The 25,775-nt window shown below is 36.8% G+C and overlaps 1 protein-coding gene, 1 long non-coding RNA gene and 1 pseudogene across 6 annotated transcripts in view; 1 reads left to right on the forward strand and 2 right to left on the reverse strand.

Moving 5' to 3' along the window:
* Positions 1-7,410, reverse strand: part of BRINP3 (BMP/retinoic acid inducible neural specific 3) — a 376,908-nt gene extending 369,498 nt beyond the window's left edge. The window contains exons 1-2 of one of the 5 annotated variants that reach the window (XM_032422123.1): positions 5,131-5,613; positions 3,754-4,084 (exon numbers count right to left, since the gene is read on the reverse strand). Coding sequence is in view for 1 of the 5 variants with exons in the window: in XM_032422127.1 (XP_032278018.1) it covers positions 3,754-3,767 (14 nt within the window). In the remaining 4 variants the exon portion in view is untranslated. Of the gene's footprint in view, positions 1-3,753; positions 4,618-4,944; positions 5,108-5,130; positions 5,614-6,865 lie in introns of those variants that run through there. The other 4 variants (XM_032422124.1, XM_032422122.1, XM_032422126.1 and 1 more) reach the window with 4 other exon arrangements.
* An 87-nt stretch (positions 7,411-7,497) lies between these two features.
* Positions 7,498-10,951, forward strand: LOC116643391. Its single transcript, XR_004301541.1, has 3 exons — positions 7,498-8,022; positions 8,461-8,560; positions 9,776-10,951. It is a non-coding gene; the product is annotated as an uncharacterized LOC116643391 (long non-coding RNA).
* Positions 10,952-21,918: 10,967 nt separating this feature from the next.
* On the reverse strand, positions 21,919-25,324 carry LOC116643357 (annotated as a pseudogene).
* Positions 25,325-25,775: the final 451 nt, after the last annotated feature.

Here is a 25,775-nt window from a genome sequence, read left to right on the forward strand (position 1 = left end):
AAAAATACCTAGGAATCCAGTCAACTCATTAAAATATATTAGTTTTATCTTTCAATCTTATGGGAAAAGAAACTGGTTAAAGAATCATAACTGGGTTTATTTCAATTATAGAACATCAACTAGTTATTTATGATTTGTAACTTTGAATACAAAAGTGAGAAATATCCCAGAACTGTATGCACGAATACTTTATTTCATATATTAAGTATAGAAGAGTGGATTCATAGTTTATGAAATCATTATCTATAGAGACTTTGTAACTGGATAGGTTTACATATGAGTAATTGGATACCAATATTCTTAATAACTCATCAAATATGTCCTGAAATGATAGTAATGAAAGCTTTAAAATGTTATTGATGAGGATATTTGATGACCAGTATAAAATGGTTAGAGTGGCTATTTGATATCGCTTAAAAAAAAAAAAAGAAAGAATGAAGAACTTCCAGATATATTTTCAGTAGAAAGGTCATTAGCGTTCATTATAAAATTTCATCTTTAGAGAATCCTTTTTTCTACACTAGAATAAACATCATTATACTATCCCCTTCTTTTAACAATCAATTAGCAATCAATAATATTCAAACACAAATTTTTTTGTTTTCCTTTAGAACTTATGAATTGTAAATATTAAAATCATAAAACCATATAGCAGTGAATGGAAAAACTGCTCAGAATTACATTCCTAAATGTCTAAATGAAAATATCCAAGTAGTTGCTAAATTAAAACACCAACAATGCCAGATGTCTCCTAATTTATTCTGGTAAACTGAATATTAGTTTATATATGATGTTTGAGAAGTCTGATATTTTTTGAGTTTTTCCTTTTTTAAAGTTGCCACATGTGAATATTTTTATCTTGTTTCAATTAAACTGACAAGAATCATCAGGTTAATAATATAAATTTGCTAAGAAATCAAACTTTCCTTTCACTAAATAATACTGAAAAGTTAATCAAGAGTAATTATTTTTGGTTTTTTTTTGTTTTTTTTTTAAGATTTTATTTATTTATTTGACAGAGAGATAGCTAGAGCAGGAACACAAGCAGGGGGAGTGGGAGAGGGAGAGGCAGGCTTCCCGCCGAGCAGGGAGCCCGATGTGGGACTCGATCCCAAGACCCCGGGATCATGACCTGAGCCGAAGGCAAACGCTTAACGACTGAGCCACCCAGGCGCCCAAGAGTAATTATTTTTGTAAATGTGACTATTGTCCCAGAAATGCATTAAAGGCAAGGTAAGTATAATGTAATTAAGAACTAATGTGCCTCAAGGAATGTATTCTTGAACTTTTATTTTGTTTTTTAACTACACAATATCAAAACAAACAGAAAATATTATTTAAACTCATTAGACATCATGACACCATAGTCCAAGAATATTTGATACTAATATTTAAAAAAAAAGTTGTCAACACCATTACTTTTTCATGGAAAGAGAACTTTATCCAAAAAGACAAAAAAAATTAAACGTAAATGGTATCTTTTTCAAAATACATTTTGTTTCATTGCATGTTTGTCTATTTAAAGCATCCTCATCTCTTATGTCATTTATCTATAACAACGCTATAAAGTAGATATGATTTTCCCCATGTGAGAGTTGAGCAAAATAAATGAAGAGTGTTCAAGAAATTTCACTAGGATCATATTTAGGAGGTAGAACTAGAACTGATATTGAGGAAAGAATCCTAAACCCATCTCACTCTACATTTCATGATAACCCACAACTAGGGATAAAGAGAAAAATGTTAAGAATCTTAGAAGCCTACCTCATTAATCATAAGTCATAATCCTAATATCCAAATACCTTTGTGATATTTTTTCATGAAAGATAAATTTGTATTCTACATGCCACAGATTGATGTTACATTCCTGTTTGTATCTGAACTTCAAACTAATACCCAATTTTCTATATTATTAAAATTGTAGGTACTTGTTCTAGTCAGTAACTGCTCATTTTAGAGATAATATGAAAAAAATCAAAATAACAGGGAATACAGGAAACTGAAGCATAGGTTCATAACAAAGTATCAAAGTTTTGAAGTCCTACCAGTTAAGTTCTTTGCACTTGTAGAGAGAAACACACAAAGGCACTATTCTGAAAAGAAATTCCATTTTTTAATTAAAGAACACACAAATTTCATAGTAAGATTAATTTTATATATGCATGTATATATATAGTACATACACACACACATACATACACACTCTCACAAACACACACATTCTTTTAGGATCCCAAGGTTTCTTCTTACTTAGGTTTGATTTACTTAACTGTAATATATCAATCATTTAGCACGAAGAAAATCAAGATGCACTGTATTTTATTAAAAAATCTACATATCCATTATAATGTTGAGTTTAGGAAAATATTTTGTGAGAGGCTAGAATTATCTGATTAAATGATAAATGAAATCAATCATATATGTATCGTTTCTATTTCACTTGGAAAACATTATTAAAGCAATGTAGATATTAAAATAAATATCTTCTCCACCCACCCAAAAGTGGGCATTCACACACACACACACACACACACACACACACACACAGACACTGAGCGTGTTCGCTACAATAAAACTCCAGAAGGAAAAATGCAAAAGAATTGAGGAATTGAAACTCATTGACAAATTACTTTCTCTACTGAAGTAAAAGCTACCTCTTGCCTCAAACTCCCTTTTAAGAAAAGCACTATAACTTCACAATTTTATGACCCAAAGTTTCAATTATCTTTCTTATATTTTCAAGATGTTATCACTGAGCCTTACAAGCAGAAAAATTATTGATCAGGGATCCACGTCAATAAATGTAAATACTAAAAATATTTCCAGAGAAAATCTTAAAGAATACAATTTCTTAGAGAAGAGAAAGTGTTAGAAATAAATGGAATAGCTTTAAGATTGTGTTTTATTAATTTTTTGCCTCATTATGTGGGGACTCCAGACTCCTTCAACATGTAAGCAAAACATAGCAAAACATTATCAATAATAATAACAAAACTTCACACATTGAAAATATGTGTTGTCATTTTAATTAAGTTTTTTTGTTAAATCTAAATAGAAGAAATCTATTGACTGCTAATATTATACATCTATAAAATTTGGAATTTAAAAAAGCTTTATTTGTGGGAGATTTACTATAATTTTCTAAATTTATTTTTTCTGTTTCCAACTGGCTTTCCAAGCCCAAAGATTTCTATACTGGGGTCACATGTAACGTAGCCTTAGGGCAAGCTCTTTTCTTATCTTGTTTGAAAACCCAACCAACCCCCACCCCAAGATTTTTTTTTTTTTTAATTGAGAAAATAATAGGGCTATAACCCACTAAATGTTTCTCTCAAGTAGTCAGAATTAAATTGCTGGTTCAAGATGCCCTTTATAATTCTCCAATTGTCTTTATATTAAGGTCTGTGACCTTAACAAGAAACACTATTTCAAGGCATTTCTGCAACTACTATTTTACATACTTCATTAGGGTTATGCATCCCTTCCTCCAACTCTGTACCCTCCCCATTTCTTCCTCTCACCTCTATCCAGTTCATGATTTTTGTAACATTGTTAAGCATTTAAATGAATGCAAGTTAAACATTTAAATGAATTTAAAGGGTTCACCAACGTGAATACTAAGAAGTTATGAATCATAGCAGAACCATCTGAAAATACATGTATCCCATCGCTTGAAACAGGGAAAAATTATCACAGGATGGGTCAAATACAGGTTATATGATTGTCAATAAAATATAGACATTCAGTCCTTACCTGCTTAATTGCATGATGACAAACAAATCTAAACAGCACGCAAAAAATCTCAAAATTCTGAATCATCTGTCTTCGAAGCTGCTGTGACAGTTTTATACCCTGCTGCTTTCTTCTTTGCTTACATACATTTGACTGGCTAGAATATTTGTAAGCAATACTAGGGTTATTTTGCAACCCCTGTCACCTCTTCCTCTTTTCAAGCCTCTGGCTGGCATCTCACACAGCTCGAAACAGGCATCTTATCTTCGGAGGTAGAGCCTCCCCAGCGTTTCCCAAACGGATTCCCATTAGAAGGAGGTCCCTGCTCTGACCGGCTGATCACGTTCTCGACCTGGTGCAGAGTAAAACACTCTGTGGTTCAACTCTTGGGGACTAGGAGAACAGCCATCAGAGACTTAAAGTCTCTGCCACTGCTTGGCTGCAGAACCAGCAGGAACCGGCGGCCAAGAAGCACCACCCCCTCTCGGGTGGACACCGAGGGGAGCGCTCCCGGTCCCAGATCCTCCTACTTCCCACCCCACCTCCAGAAAAAGGGAAACAGAAAAATAAAAGCCCAACTTGAAAGTGCTTCTGATACAAGCCAAACGGTTCCCAACCTCAATCTTTGCTTTAACTTCAACCTTATATTCCAAGCTCCAGCTCCAATGTGTAATCCAACTCTCTTTCCCCCACCTCCCCCCAGATTCTTGCGAGTGAAGGCAGAGAGGGAATGACGGTCAGTAATACTTTAACACGGAGCCTGAGAAGTCACTTAGCAAGTGTAAGCTCAACTAAGCAGGGGGATGAAGACGGCGATTATGGGTTTATAAAGCAGGCATGCTGAAAAGCCGTCATTTATTAGTCTTAGGTATAGCTCATTGAAAATAATAAATAATAAATAAATAAATAAATAAATAAATGCAAAAGGGCGTTGATAGGAGTCTAGAGCCCCCAAGTCTGTCCTCGCAGACAGAAAAGAGGTTTTGCTCAAGTTTGGCCTGAGGCAGGCTGGAAATGGAGCGTGAGGCACGGAGGCAACCCCCCGGCGCGCCCCCCGCTCCGGGGCTGCAAATGCCCACCCCGAGCACAGTGCGCCGCAGGGGCTGAGTGCGGAGCCTGCGCTAGCCCCGCACAGTGCGGGACACAGACCCTGCCCGCGCCGCCCTCCCCGCACCCAGCCCCGAGCCTGCGGCCAGCCGGGCAACCGGGCACCTCGTGGTCCGCGCTCCCCCGCGCCCAGGTGGCTTCGGCGTTGCCGGGAGCTGCGGAGAAATCTCCAGGCACGGTCGCCTGTTGATCGCCCTCTGGGTACAGCGTCCTTGGCGGCAGAGCCTCTCACACGTCAGTGTCCCCCTCACAAGCTGAGTTTCAGGCTATAATACAGCAAAGCGCACTTACCTAAACCCCGTACGTCTGGGCTTTACTGGAGTAGACGAGGTCAAGAAGAAAAGATCTGACTGCACTGAAAGTTGCGTTTTTTGGTTTTGTTTTTGGGTTTTGGGTCTTTTTTTTTTTTTTTTACCCCCCTCCTTCCACCCTTGCGCAATAGTAGCCGTCCTCCAAAGAGGATATTTGAATTGGTGAATTACGCTAAGCCCTCGTTTCTTCAACTAGAGTGGCGGCGGCTGATGGCACTTGTCAGGCAGGACGACCAGACTAGGAAGGAGCCCAGGTAGAAACTAGTGACGGGTGAGGGGCGCCAGGTGGTGCGGACCACAGTCTCAGCCCTGTTCTGAGGGGCTGGTGGTGGGAGCCAAGGGGGGAAAGCCCTTGAATCCTGAGACTGGGGGATGGGGTGACGCTGCAGCTGGAGTACTTTTATGTCTGGAAGCTAAAAGGGCTTTTGAATTTAAAAAAGCACTACTTAGGTCGTCGCGTCAGCCATCAATGACGACAGAGATAGTTCTTTCTGAGAAATTGAGAGAGAGAGAAAAGAAAAAAGAAAGGAAAATGAAGGAAGAAAAGACATAAGGAAAGAAAGAAAGAAAGAAAAGCTTAAACAATAGGTTCTCACATCCATCCATCCCAATAAAGAGAAATGTAGAAACCAGGAACTTGTTCTGATGGGGGCTGGGCAGGGTGGGGGGTGTCACAGAGAAAACCCTAAAACCTTAGTATGCGTTAGAGATTGCAATACATGCAGGCTTGACATTTAATTAATACCATGTCCTTGTCAATTTGTGAAGTAAAAGCTAAGATTTAAATGTTACTCAACATACCTATACTTAAAGGGGGAGTGATCATCATAACTGTCAGGTAAGCCCATAAAAAATATTCATAAAAGCCAAAAACACTGACGTTTTAACATACTTATTAAAAATTGAGTCTGGGGGTTGAACAAGTGTGAAGAGTGAGGCAACTGAATTTTTTATATAAAGTCTGTCCCTGATTCTCAATTTATTAGAACCAAGATAATCAGTGCTTTCTTCTGATAGCTCTCTTCCTCTGAAATGAGCACTCTGTGTCCAATTAGCTGTTCACCAGCTAAATTCACAAAATCAGAAATGTACTAAATATTGAAATACAATGCCCAAAATAACGTGTTCTTGTGTGATTTGGGATATTGTAAGAAAAAAATGGTGCACTTAAAACTCCCACTCTTCTTCTTACCATAGAGTGGCTTTTAGTGCTTAGTGTCCTGCTAAACCCATAAAAATACACTTTACAAAAGTCCTCCTTCAGTCATGTAATTGCTTGCAATGAACAAATGGTGACCTGAACAACCTTCTGAAGATCAGAGACTACTGAACTTTCTCAGACCCTGAAATTAACAGATTTCTTTTAAGCTTATCTTAGATAAACATATAAAATCTGACCTTTCAAATGGCACAAGACTGTGTGCCAAGAAGCATTAATGTGAGGGGGGAGGGATGGTTAATGTTTCCTATAACCTGCAATATAAATGAGGACAGAAATAAATAATGTAAAAGGTGATGGGATAATTCATTACGTGGGCTATATCTTAGTAGCACAATTGCAACTAATATGCTAATTAATGAACAGTCACATAGATCTTTGAGTTCTGAAAGTAACAAAAATATCTTTAAAAATGAGATATTGCTGAAATAAACAAAGCTTATTAAAAATAACAGTAGCAGTAAGTTTCTAATAAAATATAAGGAGAATAACTTACCAGAGGACATTTCAGGAAGCAAGATGACTATGAGAAAAATATATCCAGGATTCAAACAGATATTCCATGATCTTCCAAATCAAGGTACTGATGAGCTGCAGGGTGGTGGAACTTTGAAAAAATCAGCAGTTCCTGGTGGCATGAAACCAACTAAAAACCAGTTACACAGAAAGCCATGAACCCCCAAGGAAAAGAAAGAAAATGTGAAAGAGGTGCCTTTTATTTTGGGGGGTGGGGGTACTTATTTGTAACAATCCTTAGGCAGACAAAGTGAAAATTTACTGACTGTACATGCCCATACAGTGGGGGAAAATAGAAGCTGTGTAACCCCAGAGAACAGGAGGTGAAATACAGATAAATCTGCAGAGAGAAGTAAAAGGATGTGTTGAAGACTAGAGATAAAGAGAGTACTAGTGAGCAAGGCTGTAGTCATCCTGATAGATACAGCAGCAAGAATGATTTAGGCTGCTGGGAAGGATCCAATGAGAATTCAAGAGGGCACTGCTTCGGAAATCCTGATCTGATCTTCCCACTCTCAGTTCTTTAAGAGTTACCTGCGTTGGGAACATTATTATTAGGATTAATAGTATTCCATCAGTGTATTTCACTAGGATTTCCCTTGAACTCTCTCACTCGCAGCAACTGAGGGAGGCGTAATAAGGAAGCCCAACACAACCAACCCTCCCAAATAAACCACTGTGGTCACTTCAGGATGACCAAATCATCAGCGATTTGCATTGGGGGGGTGGGATTCTAAGGGCTGAAGATGCGGATGAGGCCGAGTCGCCGGGCGCTTTCGGGGGCTCTGTGCCGGAGGCTTAGGCAAGGGGGCCCGGAACCGTGGTTACAAGCTGCAGCGGTGGCAGGAGGAGCCCTCCCAGGTCCTGTTTTCTCGGAGAATTCTGCAGCCCGCGACTCAAGGCAATTCACTTCCATCCGCAACCTCAGCTCCGAATGCCTTGTTTTAGAAGCTAGAGCTTTGGAGGTTCTGAGGACCGTTCCTGGGGGAGCGAGTGACAGGCTGTGAGGCTCTCGCGTCCCCTCTGATTCCTGCACAGTTACCGAGGGAGGTATGCTAGAAATGGCTTTGCTGCCGAATGCATGCTCTTGCCATTTTCGTATCCCGATACGGCACACACGATCGCCTGATCGATCGGGTAAGATTAGCTTTACTCCTTCTCTCTTTTCCTCTCCAGGGTCCCATCCCTTCTCCGAGCCCAAACCCGAAACCCAAATCCTAGGTTCTCTCTCTCTCTCTCTCTCTCTCTCTCTCTCTCTCTCTCTCTCTCTCTCTCTCTCGCATTCAACTGAAGAAGTTCCCTTTCCTCTTTGAGACCTACTTCCCCCAGGGAATTGCTTGTGTGACTGAGGGGCTGGTAATTCTCTTTGTAGATGATTTATATTTTGGCTGTGAAATGATTCCCCCCTCGCCGCCCTCGGTACCCTCCTTAGAGAAGATCCCTCCCTCCCCATGGGTTCACTCTCTGAGCTTGGATCTGGATGAAGAGCGCTGTGGGAGTCTTTTGCCCTCTGCTCTATCTTCCTCTGGACCCTGAAGCTTAAGCATTATCCGCCTCTCTCTCTCTCTTTTTTAGAAATAGGAGGGAAAGGTAGAGTGGAAATTGATTTCTTGCAGAGACTGAGGCGCCGAATGATAGAGGGAATAAACATTTGCCTTGGATAAAAATGTTCTTGGTAAGTAATCTTATTTTCTGCGGTAGAAAAGGAAACACATTGTTTCTCACTGCCCCATCCCCCACTCCATTCATTTATTTGCTCTCTGTATGTAAATCACGAGCTGGGTCAGTAGAAATTTTCTTTTCCTCCTTCCTAGGAGAACAGCAGCATGTAAGGGTGAATTTGAACTAGGGGGCTTTTAAAAAGGCAATATGAAGGCTTTAAGGCTCTTCATTTCTCACATTCAAACCTACACACAGGTAAAGCTGATTCCTGCTTGCTTGCTTGCTAGAAGAGTATTTAAATACCTCCTTTATTTCTTACTGTTTTTTCTTTCTGAAAATAAAATAGTTTCAGGTAGTAACCCCATGCCCAAGGTTTTCATATTCCTTGGCTATGTTCTGAAATTCCATTCCACAAATAAGAATGTGTATTAAGCTAAAGCTTAATAAGTAAGCTTTAATCTAAAGGCAAGTTAGTTAAAGCTATAGTACCCCTTACTAATGTGTACATCTTTGTTCCAGTTCTTGTACCAGATACAAATTATTAGCATCAAAGATAGCTATTTGCATGCAGTGATGATACCTATAAATTCAGAAAGCCCTCTGGTTTTCATGAGTCTATAGCACCCCCAGCCTGCATTTGCTTATTATGTGAAGAGCATAAAAGTGGGAGGAAGCCATACAGCCCTGAATTGTGCTTTCATCATATGTCACTAAGTATGCAGAATAATACATCTTGCAAATTGTGTGAACTTGGTTCATCAAGTGTCAGCTAACCATTTTGGATGTGAAAAACTAAAGGAGACTTGCTCTAAGAGAAATTGTTGCAATTTTGAGTTACAGAATATATTTTACTGGTGTAATATCTGTATTATTTTTTCCTCCATTGTTGGTATACCTTATACTATACACCTCTTATTCCCAAATTTTAATGATAAAGAATAAGCTAACTTGCACAAAATTTATTCCTGATATAAATAGGATGGCCTTAACTTCATCCAAAATATCTGATTTAAAATTCCATTGATAAGAATAGACTTCATTTCAGATCATCAATTTTCTAGAAATCTACTAGGAAATCCCAGAAGAGAGATAGTCAAGTGTCATATTTCAACAGCAAAGCAAACTGTGCATGTGCTCAATCAAGTGTCTATAGTTTTTATTACTATCAAAATTGTCCAGGGAAAAAAAAATTCATGTGTGTATAATGTTTTTTTCTTTCTTTCCTTAGGTTGTGTTCCAGCCCTAATAAGGACCTAGAGCAGAAGTTTTTCTTCAGTCATCTAATTTTACCCAAAAGATGACTTCTATGATATGTCTATGTTTTACACAGGCTGACAAATGTTGGTAGGGGTATCTGAGGTCCACACAAGGAGGATGAATGTCGTGAATTTCATTTGTTACAAATTCAACCTTAACAATTGTGGTATATAGAGAGCATACTTTTCATATATGATCTTCATATGCTGCCTAAACCTACGTACTTAATTGCTATTCAAAGAAATCCAGTTATTTGTTGAGGACCCAACCTGACTTAAGTTAGAAAATGTAACATTAAAATTTTTATTTTATATGTGAAATAAATGTAAGTTGCTGTTCTTTTAAATATTTGGAGAATAAAAAGTACAGGATAAAAACATTAATTTTGTGACCCATGGTTCCTTAACTGTAACATATTTTATAGCACTTAAAGTTTATTAAACTAAGTATTTGAGCATTATATTAAATCATATGACAAAGTTTGATGAACCTCAAAATAGAGTCATAGGGTTTTACATCTCTTAGCTAGCTCTGACCTGGTTTGTACTTAGACCTCTCTCAAAAGTTAAACATTTTAATTTTATACTGAAAACGTCCTTTCTTGGATAATCTCAAGACATATCTACAGTTGGTATCTTAACACATTTTATATTACTGGTATTGTTTTTGTTTGCTCTCCTGGCTTCTTCTTTTAAGTGTATAGGTACCACCTAATATATTTCTTACCTATTAATCCACTAAAATGTCTAATCTAAAAGCAATGTTCAAGGTATACTGTATTAGAGAAATTGTGAACCAATTTGCTTGTGAATAAAAATGTCAATATGCTTTAGGTCATTTTAACCTTAAATCAAATTTATAACAAAAATGTAATATAAGTAAACTCAAACTGTTTCTTGCATACAAAAGAGAGCCAGTCATACACACACGTACATATATAATTTTCCTCATTAGAATATTTAAATTCATTCATTATATTCTCTGCTATATGTTTATTTTGGTTTTAGATCTTTCTCTTTGAAAGTGTCTAAAGTTTCTTAAATACCTTAATGTGAAAGTGTTTTCATGTCTTACTCCATAAGATGAATATGATGCTAAATAAACTGAGCCAATATATTTGAATCTCAAAATAATTACAATAGGGGCGCCTGGGTGGCTCAGTCGTTGAGCGTCTGCCTTCGGCTCAGGTCATGATCCCGGGGTCCTGGGATCGAGCCCCGCATCGGGCTCCCTGCTCCGCGGGAAGCCTGCTTCTCCCTCTCCCTCTCCCCCTGCTTGTGTTCCCTCTCTCTCTGTGTCTCTCTCTGTCAAATAAATAAATAAAATCTTTAAAAAAAAATAATAATAATTACAATAGTCCCCTGCCTTACCCACAGAGGATACGTTCCAAGACCTCCAGTAGACACCTGAAACCATGAATAGTACAGAACCTTAAATATACCATGTTTTTTCATACACATACATATCTATGATAAAGTTTAATTTATATATTAGGTACGGTAAGAGTTCTATTAATAAAATAGAACAATTATAAAAATATGCTGTAATAAAAGTTATGTGAACATGTCTTTCTCAAAATACTTATTGTACCATACTCACCTTTTTTCTTCTTGTGGTGATGTGAGATAATGAAATGCCTATGTGATGAGGGAATGACATAGACATTGTGACATAGCGTTAGGCTACTACTGACCTTCAGACTCCTTGTCAGAAGGGGATCATCAGTTTCCAGAAACTGGAGCTGTGGGTAGGGTAACTGAAACCTGGGAAAGTGAAACCAGAGATAGAGGGCACTACTGTATGTTGGAACTTGAAGGGACTTTAATGCCATTGAGTCTAACTCCTTGCTTATGATGAAGAAATTGAGAACCGGAGAGGTTAAGTGATTAGTGTAATCATGTACTAACTGGTAATCCAAGGAACTTTAAATTTAGTCTTCCTAACTTCTTAGCCAGTATTCATTGTAAATCCATTAAATTCTATCAATAGCTGCTAAAGCAGGTATTGTTTGAAATGGGATAAGGAATAGATGAAAGAGAAAGTAGTACAAAGATGAATAAATTGCATCCTTCTTGGAGTTGATTTTGTTGACAACTAATACTCTCCATTGTAGAAAGTTTTTATTTCCCCATCATGTTTTATCCTCCCCAGCTCCCCGCTGTCCCTGCCCTCAATGATTAGGGAACATTTCTTAGTGTAATTTTACTTTCTCAGGAAAGATTCTCAGTGTTTTTGAACTTCACTGGGTTGTTCCCTAAACTATGACACGCCTCCCCCCTTCCCCACCCATACAACCTTCCAGTGTAGGTTCCAACACCTGCACTATCACTCTCCATCATGTCACCTGCAGTTCTACTTCTTTTTTTAAAGATTTTATTTATTTATTTGAAAGAGAGAGAGAGAGTGAGAGAACACGAGACAGGGGAAGGTCAGAGGGAGAAGCAGACTCCCAGCTGAGCAGGGAGCCCAGCGTGGGGCTCTATCCTGGAACTCTGGGATCATGACCTGAGCCGAAGGCAGATGCGTAAGGGACTGATCTACCCAGGTGCCCTGCAGTTCTACTTTTTAAATTCCCTAGCAATATAAAAAAAAGAACTGTATCAAGAGGAAAGCCATCTCAAAATAAGATGGTTAATTAGACTTACATCTGAAGCCACACACAGGATATGAAATAAATGCAGAGACTAAGACAATACATTGTGATGAAGACATTATTATGCACAAAAAAAAAAAAATCCATGTTCCATTAACAAAGGGCTTTCTTAATAGGAGAAAAGCTATAAAACTTTGGTCTTTAGGAATGTTCACTTTTCTGGAGTGATTGAAGCCATTTTTCATTCTTTCATAGACATCAAAATTTGAGTATTACATGCAAGTTACTTTTCTTGGAAATGACAAACCTAAAGGACAAATACAACATTAAAATCCACTGGCAGTTATTACTTCAAAAGGGTTATTATTCTTGGATTAAACAAGAATAGAAGCAAATCTGAACATATTTTTAAGTCTGTATAATATGCTGTTATAAAATTAAATTTTTACAGTAATGTGAAATATTGCAAAAGATGGAAATGAGAAAGAATTTATATTATTTTGTGTTTTAAGGATTGAAAACAAAATCCACACTTACTTAAAACCTACCTATGCTTGAATAAAACTTTCTAATTGTTAAAGGGAAAGATAAGTAGATTCATAGAATTTTTTTTTAAAGATTTATTTATTTATTTGAGAGGGAGGGAGAGAGCATGAATGGGGGGAGGGGCAGAGGAAAAGAATCCCAAGCAGACTCTTCCCTGGACACAGAGTTTGACACTGAGCTCTGATCATCTCACAACCCTGAGATCATGACATGGGCCCCAAATCAAGAGTTGATCACTTAACCAACTGAACCCCCAGGTGCCCCCATTCATAGAATTTTTTGAAGAACCTACTATAGGCCTGTCATTTTAAATAGATTACCTCCGTATCAACCGTGCAATTGGGTTATAAACATTTCATATATGAAGCAACAGTCTCAAAGGGCATTAATTTGCCCAAAGTCACAAACCAAGTAGAAGACTCAGACTTAGAAATCAGTTTTTATGACTTCAAAGTCTGGGTGGATTCCTACTGTACTTTTCTACCGCATATAAAATACTGGGATAATAGAAGTGTTCTGGAAGCATTTATTAAGTAACATTTGTATTGCTGTAGGTGTTTTTGTGTGATTAATAATGTCTTCACAGGTGTGTAATAGAATTCAGAGCCTAATCTATTTCAAAGAACATGCTGCCCTACTATCAGCGTCATGAAGGGGAAAACATGATTGTGTTTTTTCACATTTATTCTCAACTCCTTTGCTTTGTATTTGCACTACTTAGTACAAGACCTTACATAGAGAAGGAGCTCAATAAGTATTTATTTAATGGATGAAATTAAGCACTTAACCAAACCTTCCATCTTTAATATTCCTATAAGGGCTTATTGTATTTCATTTTTACCCAACATTTAGAAATATTATTATTAAGTGACAGCATTTTTCAAAATATTTTCAGAATATTTTGCATATATTTGGCCTTAGTAAACAATGTTTAAAATAACAACCCTTGGCTATTGCACAGGACTTTATATTTTTTATAATACCTTAGTATCCACCACACTAATTTAATCCTCTCACTATGTTGTAAGTTAAAGCATTTTGTTTATTTGAATATAAGGGAAATAAAGTATGAAGAAATTAAAGCACTGTTATTGATTACTAAAAGAAATAATTAAGCTGTTTTTATTCATTATATTGTAGTTCCTAACTTGTTGGCAGGAAGAAGTATGATGGAAATATCAAATTATTTGTTAATTTAACAAACTATGTGGATGTAAATTCTTCATCTGTCAAATTTTGCATGTAAAATATATTCATAGAAGAGAGAAATGTTTCTAATTTTATGAGCTAAATTATAAAACTATCAGTTTATATAACATTTTGCTAATCAGACCTCTCAGAATTAAGATTTTTTTTGACATTAACAAAAATGATTATTTTCTAAATTATTTGTACTGTCAAAATCTATTCATGAGTGCAGTGACCAAAATATGTTCAATGGCATAGTGATTATATGGATTATTGCATTACCAACTGACATGAATAAACTTGCACAATTTTTGAAGTAACCTAAAAATAACAATTTTGAAAACATTCAAGGAAATGATCAGATACAACTTCCTTACAATCCTCCCTTGTATCTGGATTTCAAAGATTATTCAGTGTGGTAGAAAGAATAAAATTTCCCAAAATATCCACATTCTAATCCCCAGGGTGTGTATACACGGTAAGGGGTTTTATAAATTTCATAAAGTTGAGGACCTTGAGACACTGAGAGCAGCCTAGATTAGCTGTGTCTCCCTAATATAATCACAAGCATCCTTACAAGAGAAAGGCAAAAGGATGGAGTCAGAGAAAGAGATGTGATGACAGAAGCAGATGGAGTGATGAGGGACCTTTAGCCAAGGAATGCAGGCAGGACACCCTCTAGAAGCTGGAAAAGGGAAGGAAACAGATGATTCCCTAGAGCTTTCAGAAGAAATTAAGCCCTGCTGATCAATTTTAGACCTCTGACCTACAGAATTGTTGACTTAATAATTTGTGTTTTCTTAAGACACTATATATTTGTGATAACTTATAAAAGCAGAGATAGGAAATTAATAGAGCCAGTCATGCAAAGAGTTCAAAAATAAGTAGTATGTTCTTTCCTCTCTAGGAACTTTAAGATTTAACAGCAAATTCCTGCTTCATGGCCATTCCATTCCTCCAGATATTGAACAAACCATTGTCTTTCATCAGGCAGAAACTTGATTTCCTCAAGAACCAGGCTGATTCATCCAACTTGGTTACATCACCAACTTGGTGAATAGGAACCAGGGTGGGGACAACCAGACAATAGTACTAGTCTCCAGAAATAAACTAACAATTTAAGAACATATAATATTGCATGGCTTTATTCATTTGGTATATACTACTTAGCACAGAGTCTTACACATGTTAGCATCCAATTCATGCTGATTTGGTTATAACAAATATTGATATAGGTGTAAGAAAGTAAATAATGATCATTACATTTGAAGATTGTATGAAAATGAGATGGTATGAAGAAAAGATACTAAGCACAATAACAGTAAGTGCAGAAGCTGGTGAAAATTAGCAAAATATTAAAAGAAATATGAGATCAAAATGAGACCACAAGGGACTGACTGACAGGGAGTGGGAGGATTTTTATTTTCATGGAAAGATGGATATGAAGCAATGTGATCATTTTCTCCTTGTGTTTTGTACAGTCCTGCAATCAGGAAAAGAACCCAAACGTTTACTTAATTAGGATGCATCATTAATTTTAGTGTCTCATGAACTCCTAAGGCCTTTCACCCCTTGTAGAAATAAAAGAAACTAAGCTACTTGAGTGCCAATTCTCTTGGTGTCTCTAAATCTCTGTAATGTGCATGCTTCCTACTCTGAAGAAATACATACCTTGTAGGAGGAAGAAAAGCAATCCTTCACATTGATCATGGAGTTTTGCCTCTGAGGAGAAAATATGAATTTACAGACAAAAGCAATTTTAAAAGACTATATAAAATGAATTCATTTCATATTTATGGAAGAAGCCCAAGCCTACAAGTCAATTCAACAAATATTTATCGAGCATTTATTCAACAATCATTTATTGATGGTATTATGTATAAGAAGCAAGGTTCTAAATGTTATAAGGACATAAAAATAAATAAGTTACAGTCTTTATGTCCTGGTAAGAGGATAAGGGGAGTATATGATAAATATAAAGGTACTTTTGACTCTATCCCACATTCTATTCACATAATCAATCATCCTTTTATTAGAAAGAAAAATAAATTCATTGTCATCTGTGGGCCAAGCACTTCTTAGGATAATATGCTATTTGAATAAGATAACCAAAGTCATGGACATCAAGTATCTTACAAATATTGACACAATCCTAACAACAACACAAAAGGAAATAATAAACCTAGATTTGAATAATTGCTGGTATCTGTAACTTAGGCATAAGATCTCTTCAGCAATATGTATATCATGCTTCATTTATTGACATTGCATACTAGCTTCTGAAAGCATGTGTTTTTACCTATTGCCTGCACTTGTTGGCAAGAGGAGTTTGCTTGGAGTTTAAGAGGCAAAAGTTTCAGCAGAGTGAATTTTTTTTTCAGTATAAGTTTTAAGTTAACAACTCCAATGTCTTTAGTTCAACCACAATTTGAATTTTGTGCTAATGCACAGTTCAGTTTAGTCAGCAGGATGGTGTTGTGATCTGATACACAGCAATTCAAGGACCCAGACGCCCTCCATCTCATGACCTGTTGTTCCACTAGGTCCTTAGATGTTGTCTACTCATTTGGGAAATGTGGGAAAGACAAAATGTGGAGGGATGGTTACTTAGGAGATTTTATGGGCCAGATTTACGAGTGGCCCACATAATTTCCATTCACGTTCCGTTGACCCAAACACATTCTTATGACCACATCTAACTGCAAAGGAAGCTGTAAAATGAAATCAAGTTTTGTGTCTAGAAAGAAAAGAACATAGATAACAATCTGCTGCACTGATATTCTCAAACCAAAGCATTCTTTGGTTGTGCATTTAGTCCAGGACAGAGACTTTAACTTTGCTTATGGGAAGGAATTGGAACAAAGAATTTGATGGGTGGTGTGTTGCTAGGTAGTAGAAGAAATTCCAGTCCTTGCCAGCATCTAGAATGGGCTCTGCAAAGGTTGATACTTATTAAATTTTTGTTAATGAATGAATACCTATGGCCTTGCGTGTTCCCATACAATATCCTTGTGCCTAAACTTGGCACTCAAATGTACATCCACAGACCTTACACTTTGTACAGAAATAAACTTGAAATAGATCTCAGACCTAAGTGTGAAATGCAAAACATAAAGCTCCTAGAAGATAACAAGTGGAAATCCGGGTGACCTTGAGTTTGGAAATGACTTTTTAGTGTAACATCAAAAGCACAATTCATGAAATTAAAAAAATTAAGTTGACTTCGCTATAATTAAAAACTTTTGCTCTAGAAAAAACATTGTTAAGAGAGTGAAAAAATAAGCCACAGACTTGGAGAAAATACTTGCAAAACACGTATCTGATAAAGGACTGGTATGCAAAATATACAAAGAACTCTTAAAACTTAACAATAAGAAAAAAAAATTAAAAATGGGCATAAGATCTGAATAGAGACCTCACCAAAGAAGATATAAAGATGGCAAATAAGCATACAAAAAGATGCTTGACATCATGTGTTATTAAGGAAATGCAAATTACAACAAATACCTACTAGAAACGGTTAAGATCCAAACAAAACAAAACAAAACAGACAATAGCAAATTGTCAGAGGATATGGAGCAATAGGAGCTCTCATTCATTGCTGGTGGGAATGCAAAATGGTACAGCCATTTTGGAAGAAAGTTTGGCAGTTACTGACAAAGGTAAACGTAGTCTTATCATATGATTCATCAACCGCACTTCTTATTTACCAAAATTAGTTAAAAATTATGTCCACAGAAAGACCTTCAGTTTTATTCTTAATTGTTCCAACTGGAAGCAACCGAATTATCCTTCAAAAGGTAAATGGATAAACAAACTGTTGTGCATCCATGCAATACAATATTATTCATTGATTTAAAAGGTGTACTATCTAAGCCACAAAAAAGACATGAATGAACCTGAAATGCATATTATTTAGGGAAAGAAGCCAATCTGAAAAGTCTATGCACTGTAGAATTTGAACTATATGACTTTCTGGAAAACCTAAATCTATAGAGAGAATAAAAACAAGAGTGATTGATCAGTGGTTGTGTTTTGTTGGTGGGGGTGGGAAGGAAAAAATAGGGTGCATAGGTGGAATACAGGGGATGTTTAACCTAAGTCAATGGTCAATTCTTGGTCTTCATTTTTGACTAATCAACAGCATTTTTCAAAATACTCCTCCTTGAAATAGTTTCTATATTTGTTTCCAGCACAAAACAGTAATTGATCTTCTTTCTACAACTCTGGGTGCTGACTCTCAATTACTTTTTCTAGTTTATTCCCCTCATCATGAACTTTTGAAGTTGATATTCACTAAGGTACTGTCTTTGAACTCCTTTATATCTATATTCAATCTCTTGGAGAACTCATTCATTTCTATGGTATCCAATATCATCAGTCTACTGATTACTCCCAAATTCATATTTTCAGGGTGATAATTCCTTGTACACTTTCCAGTCTATAGAAATCACTATTTAGCAATTTCACTTGGAAGTGTAATAAACATTCTAATTTTAACATGTTCAAAATTCATCTGCTGTACCCCAATGTTTCTCAAACCTGTTCCACCTACATTCTTCCCCAACTCAATTAACAACACTCCATCCTTGAATATAGTCAGGAAAAAAACTAAAAGAATCTTTAACTTTTCTCTTTTTCTCAGAGGTCATATATACATAATCAATAAATCATCTTGACCCTACCTTCAAAATACAACCAGCATCTGACTACCACATCGCTTTTATGCTAACATTCCAAGCTAAACCACCATAATCTCTAACCAGATTAACTGTAACAATATCTTCTTTATTCTGCTCAGACTTCCCCATTACCTTTTTTTCCTGTCTTCAACACAGCAAATATTATAATCCTGTTAAAATAAAAATTTCTCGGTGTGCCTGGGAGGCTCAGTTGGGGCATCTGACTCTTGGTTTCAGTTTAGGTCCAGTGTCAGGCCCTGTGCTCAGGGAAGAGTCTGCTTGAAATTCTCTCTCTGAACACCCCTCCTGCTCGAGCTCTCTCTCTCTAAAATAAATAAATAAAATCTTTTAAAAAAATATCTCCTATAAGTCCTCTGCTAAAAATGTGCAATAGATTCCTATTTATCTAGAACAAATACCAAAATCATTACCATGGCTCCCAAGATCCTGAAACTTTTAATCCTCCTTTTATCCCCTAGTCTGTTACTACTATAACTGTAATCACTCTCCTCCAGTCAAACTGGCTTCTTTGCAGAAATTTCCAGTCATGTTCCTTCTTAGGCCATCATATTAAGAGGAATTCCCATTTTATACTTATCTGATCCTAATCCCAGACCTCACTGGGTCCAAAAGCAGCTGTTCAGAACAATCTCCCTCTTGAAAACTTGGATATTCTCCATCACATACATAGTCCAGGAGAAACAAGGTGGTACTATTTCAGGTTCCTTTTCTCTCTAAAATGCCACAATGTAATCTACTGTACAACTGTTGAAAGTTGTTGTTTTCCAAAATTTTAGGAGAAAAGTGGAGCAGAAATCTCTCTGAGATTTCTAATTATCTCTATTCATACCCATCCTCTATCTCGCTCTCCCTTTCCTCTCCTTCTCTGCCATGGCCAAGAGGACTTTTGTTAACTTTCTGTAAGTAAGAGAACTGCCCTTGTATCTAGTGCTCTAAACAGTAGAGTAAAAATTCTCTAGATTAAAAATTTTCTACTAGAGTAAAAAAATTCTGTGATGAGTCCTCTGAGTTCTGGTTCTCAAAGGGAAGTTTATAAAAGTCATTTTATTTAGTGGTTAGCTTTTACAAACAGAAAGCACCTTGGTTTTATACCATATAGCCAGTTGAGACTGAAAACAATAAAAAACAAAACACTCAGCACTGTAATTGACCCTGGCTTCTCCTTAGGGGAGGAAATAGCAAACAGCTCCTAAATTAAAATAGCCAGAAACTACCCCATTGCATTAGACCAAAAATGGACACTTGGAAAATTTTTATAAGAAAGAGAAACATGGAGTGATGAATTTGAATCCATCTACATGTAAAAGTATGCTTTTCTTTTAGTGTAAATATTTGTTCTTGGTCTTCTCTATGACACTTTCCAGTATGCTGTCTAATGCGTCAGAGCAGGGCCAACTATGTGACTCAGGACAACTTCCGCCCCCAAAAGCGAGATGCCTCCATTCCATTCTTTTCAGAATATTGATTCAACCAAATATCTGTTTCTTTAATTTGCAACTTTAAAAATTGAATCTTGGGGTGCCTGGGTGGCTCAGGTCATGATCCTGGAGTCCCAGGATCAAGCCCCATGTATGTCTGGTTCCCTGCTCAGTGGGGTGTCTGCTTATCCTTTGCCCTCTATCCCTCCCCCGATCCTTCTCTCTTTGTCTCTCTCTCACTCTCTCAAATAAATAAATAAATAAATAAAATAAAAATAAAAATTGAATTTCAAATTGGGTCTGAATTGTGGGACCTAGGTCACCTGCCTGCACTGCACTACAAAGAGGAAGGGAAGTTTGAAGCTGAAATTCGCTATAGTTAAAATTTGATGATTTTCATAATCTAGTAAGGGGAGAATAAGGCAAAATAATAACTATTGAAATTAAAATTTAATTGAGAAATTGTAAATTTCATATAGCATCATAGGATGTTATTGATTGATTAAAATCATCATGCAAATATATTTAAAAGAGGTTTGAAATGTAATCATGTTCTCTTTCTCATGAAAATTTTATCTTTTCAGCAGCTTTCCTTTAACGCTCAAACCAAATATTCAGTTCAGAAAAATCCACATTGTCCAATCTATTTCTTTTTTTTTCTTTCTTAATTGAGTTTTTATTGGTTGTTTTGAGGATCAGTACAGACATTTCAATTTGTACACAATTCTTAACGTATGTACCAAAAATCTAAAAAACTATGTAGTTGTGATTTTTTTTTTAAAGTTATTCCAGTGACCTTCCAGCTTAAAATTTGGAGGCAAATTTTCCTTAACAGTATATCAAGCACCAAGATCTTCAAATGCTGATACACTGTTACATTGTTAAGTCCCATTAATCCACAATTTAATATCATATACACTACATACTCAAATTCTCAATCTTGCATAGCACATTAACAGAGTTACTAGGAAAACTGGACTACCAGCAGCAAGATGTTACAGAGTGCACAAGAATTCTGACTGGGAGAGCCAAGATCTAGGAGTGGTTTTCTTTAGGAAACAATTTTACCAAAAACAACATGGGAATAGAAGTAATTTAAAATATTCAAGACATAGTAAATGCACGACTGACTCCAAATTGCCATTTAGTATGCTTGGTATTATAGGATATAAAAACTACCCCATCTATGGAATATTGAGCTGACATCCAAGACAATCAAAGCCTCCCACATTCAATATCCCACTATTTCCTGGTTGTACCGAAAAAATAAACAACCAGGAAATGATTTCACCTCTTAAAAAAAAGCATTTACACTTAAAAAATGGGATGAGGTGGGATTCCCTCCTCTTAAAAATGTTTCTAGAGCTACTAAAAAACTTGCACTTACAAAATAGTTGATAAAAATATTCCTCTGGATTGCACAAAAAGGGCGACAGGGGCCACTGATAAGACATGGTTTAGGGCGCCTGGGTGGCTCAGTTGGTTAAGCGACTGCCTTCGGCTCAGGTCATGATCCTGGAGTCCCGGGATCGAGTCCCGCATCGGGCTCCCTGCTCAGCAGGGAGTCTGCTTCTCCCTCTGACCCTCCCCCCTCTCATGTGCTCTCTCTCTCTCTTTCAAATAAATAAATAAAAATCTTTAAAAAAAAAAGACATGGTTTATGGTATTAATCAGACTTGGCTTCTTTCTCTCCTGCTTCATCGGAGGCTGGACTCTCCTCATTTTTAGTCTCTCCGTTTTCTGCAGGTAGGTCTTCTTTCGTTTCTTGGTGAGCCACTTCAGCCTGTTTTCCCTTTGCTCCCCTTTTCCCCTTTGTTTGCACTTTTTTTGTCTGAAGATTTATCCTTTCCTGCCGCCTTTTTTGGCTTCGTTTCCACTTTTGCAAGAGCAGGTTTAGCTGACAACCTCGCGACCTCCTCTTGGGCTCCCTTCGCAGCCCCCTCGGCGGAGCTGACCTTCCTCGGGCATCGGGGCGGCGGCCCTGGCACGCCAAGAGCCTTCGCGAAGCTGGGCTGCCTGGCCTCTGCCGATCCTCCCGCCTCCCGAGCTGCTGCGACCCCCTATTTCTTTTTGATGAATTTTAATTGAGGTCTAGGAAGAACTGTAATCGAACTAATGAAGCAGTTTGTGCTTTTACGTATACTATTGACTAACACGTTAATACATATAATTAAACAATTGAGATTATTAATTATAAGAAAAAATACTTTTAATCAGGATTGTAAAAGGAATTAATTATTGAAAATTACAAGGTAAGAGAATTAATTTCCCTAAATATTATAAATATGAATGTACATTAATAATATTGAAAGAACTATGCTTAAAATCAATTTGCACATATGTGCTAGAGACTCCTAAGTTAATTTTCTGTCCTCTCCTGCATCATTAATGATATTCCTCAGGGACAAGGCAAACATATTTTAAAGTAAATATTGTTTATAAGACAACACTAAAGGCCCTAAAGTTTTCTTAGTTAAATAAAATAATATATACATTCAATTTCTTATAGATTTAATTATATTTTAATTATATGACATGGAAGGAAAAGCAATATAATCAATTAAAAACTGAGAGGAATGATTAGGAATGAAAGGTACAAGTTTTGGCCACAGATAATATAAAATAATTTTATATTTCTGGTTAAAAAAAAATTTTAACACTTATTGCTAAATTCCTTTGATAAGGTCTTAATTGGCTTTGAAAATCCGTAAAAATCCTTATTCACTACTAGAAAATAATGCAGTATTTGTTATTAAGCCTGAGTAATTAATAGTAGACATTTTAAAGTCAACATTTTCCTAACAAGTAAGAAAAATGTACAACTTTTCAAAGGGCTATTATATTTGCAAATAAATATATATGTAACATGAAAGAATGTAAACTCTTGGGGCACCTGGGTGGCTCAGTTGGTTAAGCAGGAGACTCTTGGTTTTGGTTCAGGTCGTGATCTCAGGGTCCTGATATCAAACCCCATGTCAGGCTCTCTGCTCAGCATGGAGTCAGCTTGTCTCTCTCCCTTGCCTTCTGCCCCTCCCTCCACTCCCTTGTACTCTCTCTCTCTCAAATAAATAAATAAATAAAATGTAAACTCTTAATATATTCATATTGCTGCATATCCCACACATGGATACTAGCAGGTTTTAATACATTTTGATGATTTCATTATTAACATATATTTACTTATTTATTAAGTAATTTAGTTAGTTTTTTTTTTAAAGATTTTATTTATTTATTTGACAGAGAGAGACATAGCGAGAGAGGGAACACAAGCAGGGGGAGTGGGAGAGGGAGAAGCAGGCTTCCTGCTGAGCAGGGAGCCCGATGCGGGGCTCGATCCCAGGACCCGGGGATCATGACCTGAGCCGAAGGCAGACACTTAACGACTGAGCCACCCAGGCGCCCCAATTTATTTAGTTTTTTAAGACAGAGGGAGAGAGAAGAGGGCAGGGAGGGGCAGAGGGAGAGGGAGAATCTTAAGTTCCAGCACTGAGCCCAATGAAGGGCTTGATCTCACAACCCTGAGGCAAAATCAAGAGTCGGACACTTAACCGACTGAGCCACCCAAGTGTCCCAACATATGTTTATATAAACTAGTTCTTAGTAAATATTCTCATTAATAAATTCTGTCTAATATATAAATAGCTGGTTTATTTATAATAATGTATATAATTTATTGTTGCATTAGAATTCAGAAAACTGTATTTATTTATATATAAGTAAAATGACTTGTTTAATACAATCATTTTTATTCTATGCATTCACACAAAATTCTTCAAATATTATCATGATATTGCAGTATAACTAGTGATCTTGGTAGCTCTCCATCATTCAGAGTTGGAATATGCCAGTCTTATCATCTTTTCCCAAAACTACAGGGAGTACTAAATCAGTAAAAGGCCAGTAGCATTTTAGTCTTCTTAGGCTCCATAAAAAAAATACCATAGACTGGGATGCTTAAACAACGGAAATTTGTTTTTCACAATTCTGGAAGCTGAGAAGTCCAAGATCAAAGTATCACCATGTTTAATTTCTCCAGAGAGCTCTCTTCCTGCCTTCTCACTGTGTTCTCACATTGTGAAGAGAAAACTTTGGTTTCTTCCTCTTTTGATAAGGGCACCCAAGGCACCACCCTTATGGCCTCATTAACCTAAACTACTTCCTTAAAGGCCCTATGTCCAGTGCAGTTACTTGGAGGTGAGGGGTTGTTAGGGCTCCAATATCTGAATTTGGGGGGACCCAATTTGGCCTATAGCAGATAGACTGTGCCAAAAAAATGATAATTTACCTCAATACTAATTCACCTTTAAAATCAGAGAGAGTCTTTATTTTTAACCATCAGTCTAAACCATCAATAATTCACCCCTTTCTCCCTGCCTTATTAGAAGTGATAATGCTCAGATGCAGAGTATCATTTAAAAGAGAGGACTTGTGAGATTAACCTCTTGTTATGTATAATTCTTTACTATACTCCAGCATGAAAGCAATCACAAAAGGGTAAACTCGGGATATTAAGTCAATGGAACAAACACACAAGGATGTATCGGTATAAAAATTAAGGAAAGTCACAATGAAACCTTTCTGAGACATTTTTGGCCATATAGGAATAAATACATAGCTGAACTTCTAAATGGAAGTATTTTCATTTTCTCAACTATATTGTCTCCTTAAGAGATTTCTTAAAATCTATTACATAGTATAATGCATGGACTGGATTGGACATTTGTCATAATATTGCTTGCTCATTGTCTGAAAGCCATTCCTATGAGTGAAGAATTCTCCACTGAATGAGACCAGTTGGGACACAGAGAAGCTTATAAAGATGCACTTTTCCATCACAAGCATATGTTCTGGGTTGGGTAATCAGGGGCACATGCCTAGCAATTTAAATCTCCTACTAGGAGGACAAATCATCGCACCAGTAAAAGGGTGATTTTCATGTTAGCAGTACACACAACAAGATCCAATACTTTGTGGCACAAAGGGGTAGGAGGTGCAGGAGATGAGGGGGTATCAATGTTGGCACCAGATGGACTTGGTGGTATGATTTTTGCTTGGATCTGGCTACCTTGCATTCTTTGCTCTTGATTGCTTTCTGAGCCCGGACTTTGTGATCATATTAGAAAACCCTTGAGCTAATAAAAATCCTTCCAATAAACACACACTTCTGCTTAAATGATCCACTGTTGTTTCTATTTTATGGGAAACCTATTTGCAAATAAATAGAACATGTATGCTACCATTCCAGACTTCTCTGCAGGGCTTCTGATTGATGTGTACAACTGATCATAAAATATCTCCTATTAGAAGAATGTCACAAAGCATTCCAGATCAATAAACTCAAAACTGAACTCACCATCTTTTTCCTCAAACCCTACTCTTTCTCCACTTGTCCCAATCTCAGGGAATGGTACCGCCATCCAATCAACTGTGTAAGTCATTCTTTTTTTTTTTTTTTAAAGATTTTATTTATTTATTTGACAGAGAGATAGAGAGCACAAGTAGGCAGAGAGGCAGGCAGAGGGA

Source organism: Phoca vitulina, unplaced genomic scaffold (assembly GCF_004348235.1).
Source record: "Phoca vitulina isolate PV1807 unplaced genomic scaffold, GSC_HSeal_1.0 scaffold26, whole genome shotgun sequence".
NCBI classification, from domain to species: domain Eukaryota; kingdom Metazoa; phylum Chordata; class Mammalia; order Carnivora; family Phocidae; genus Phoca; species Phoca vitulina.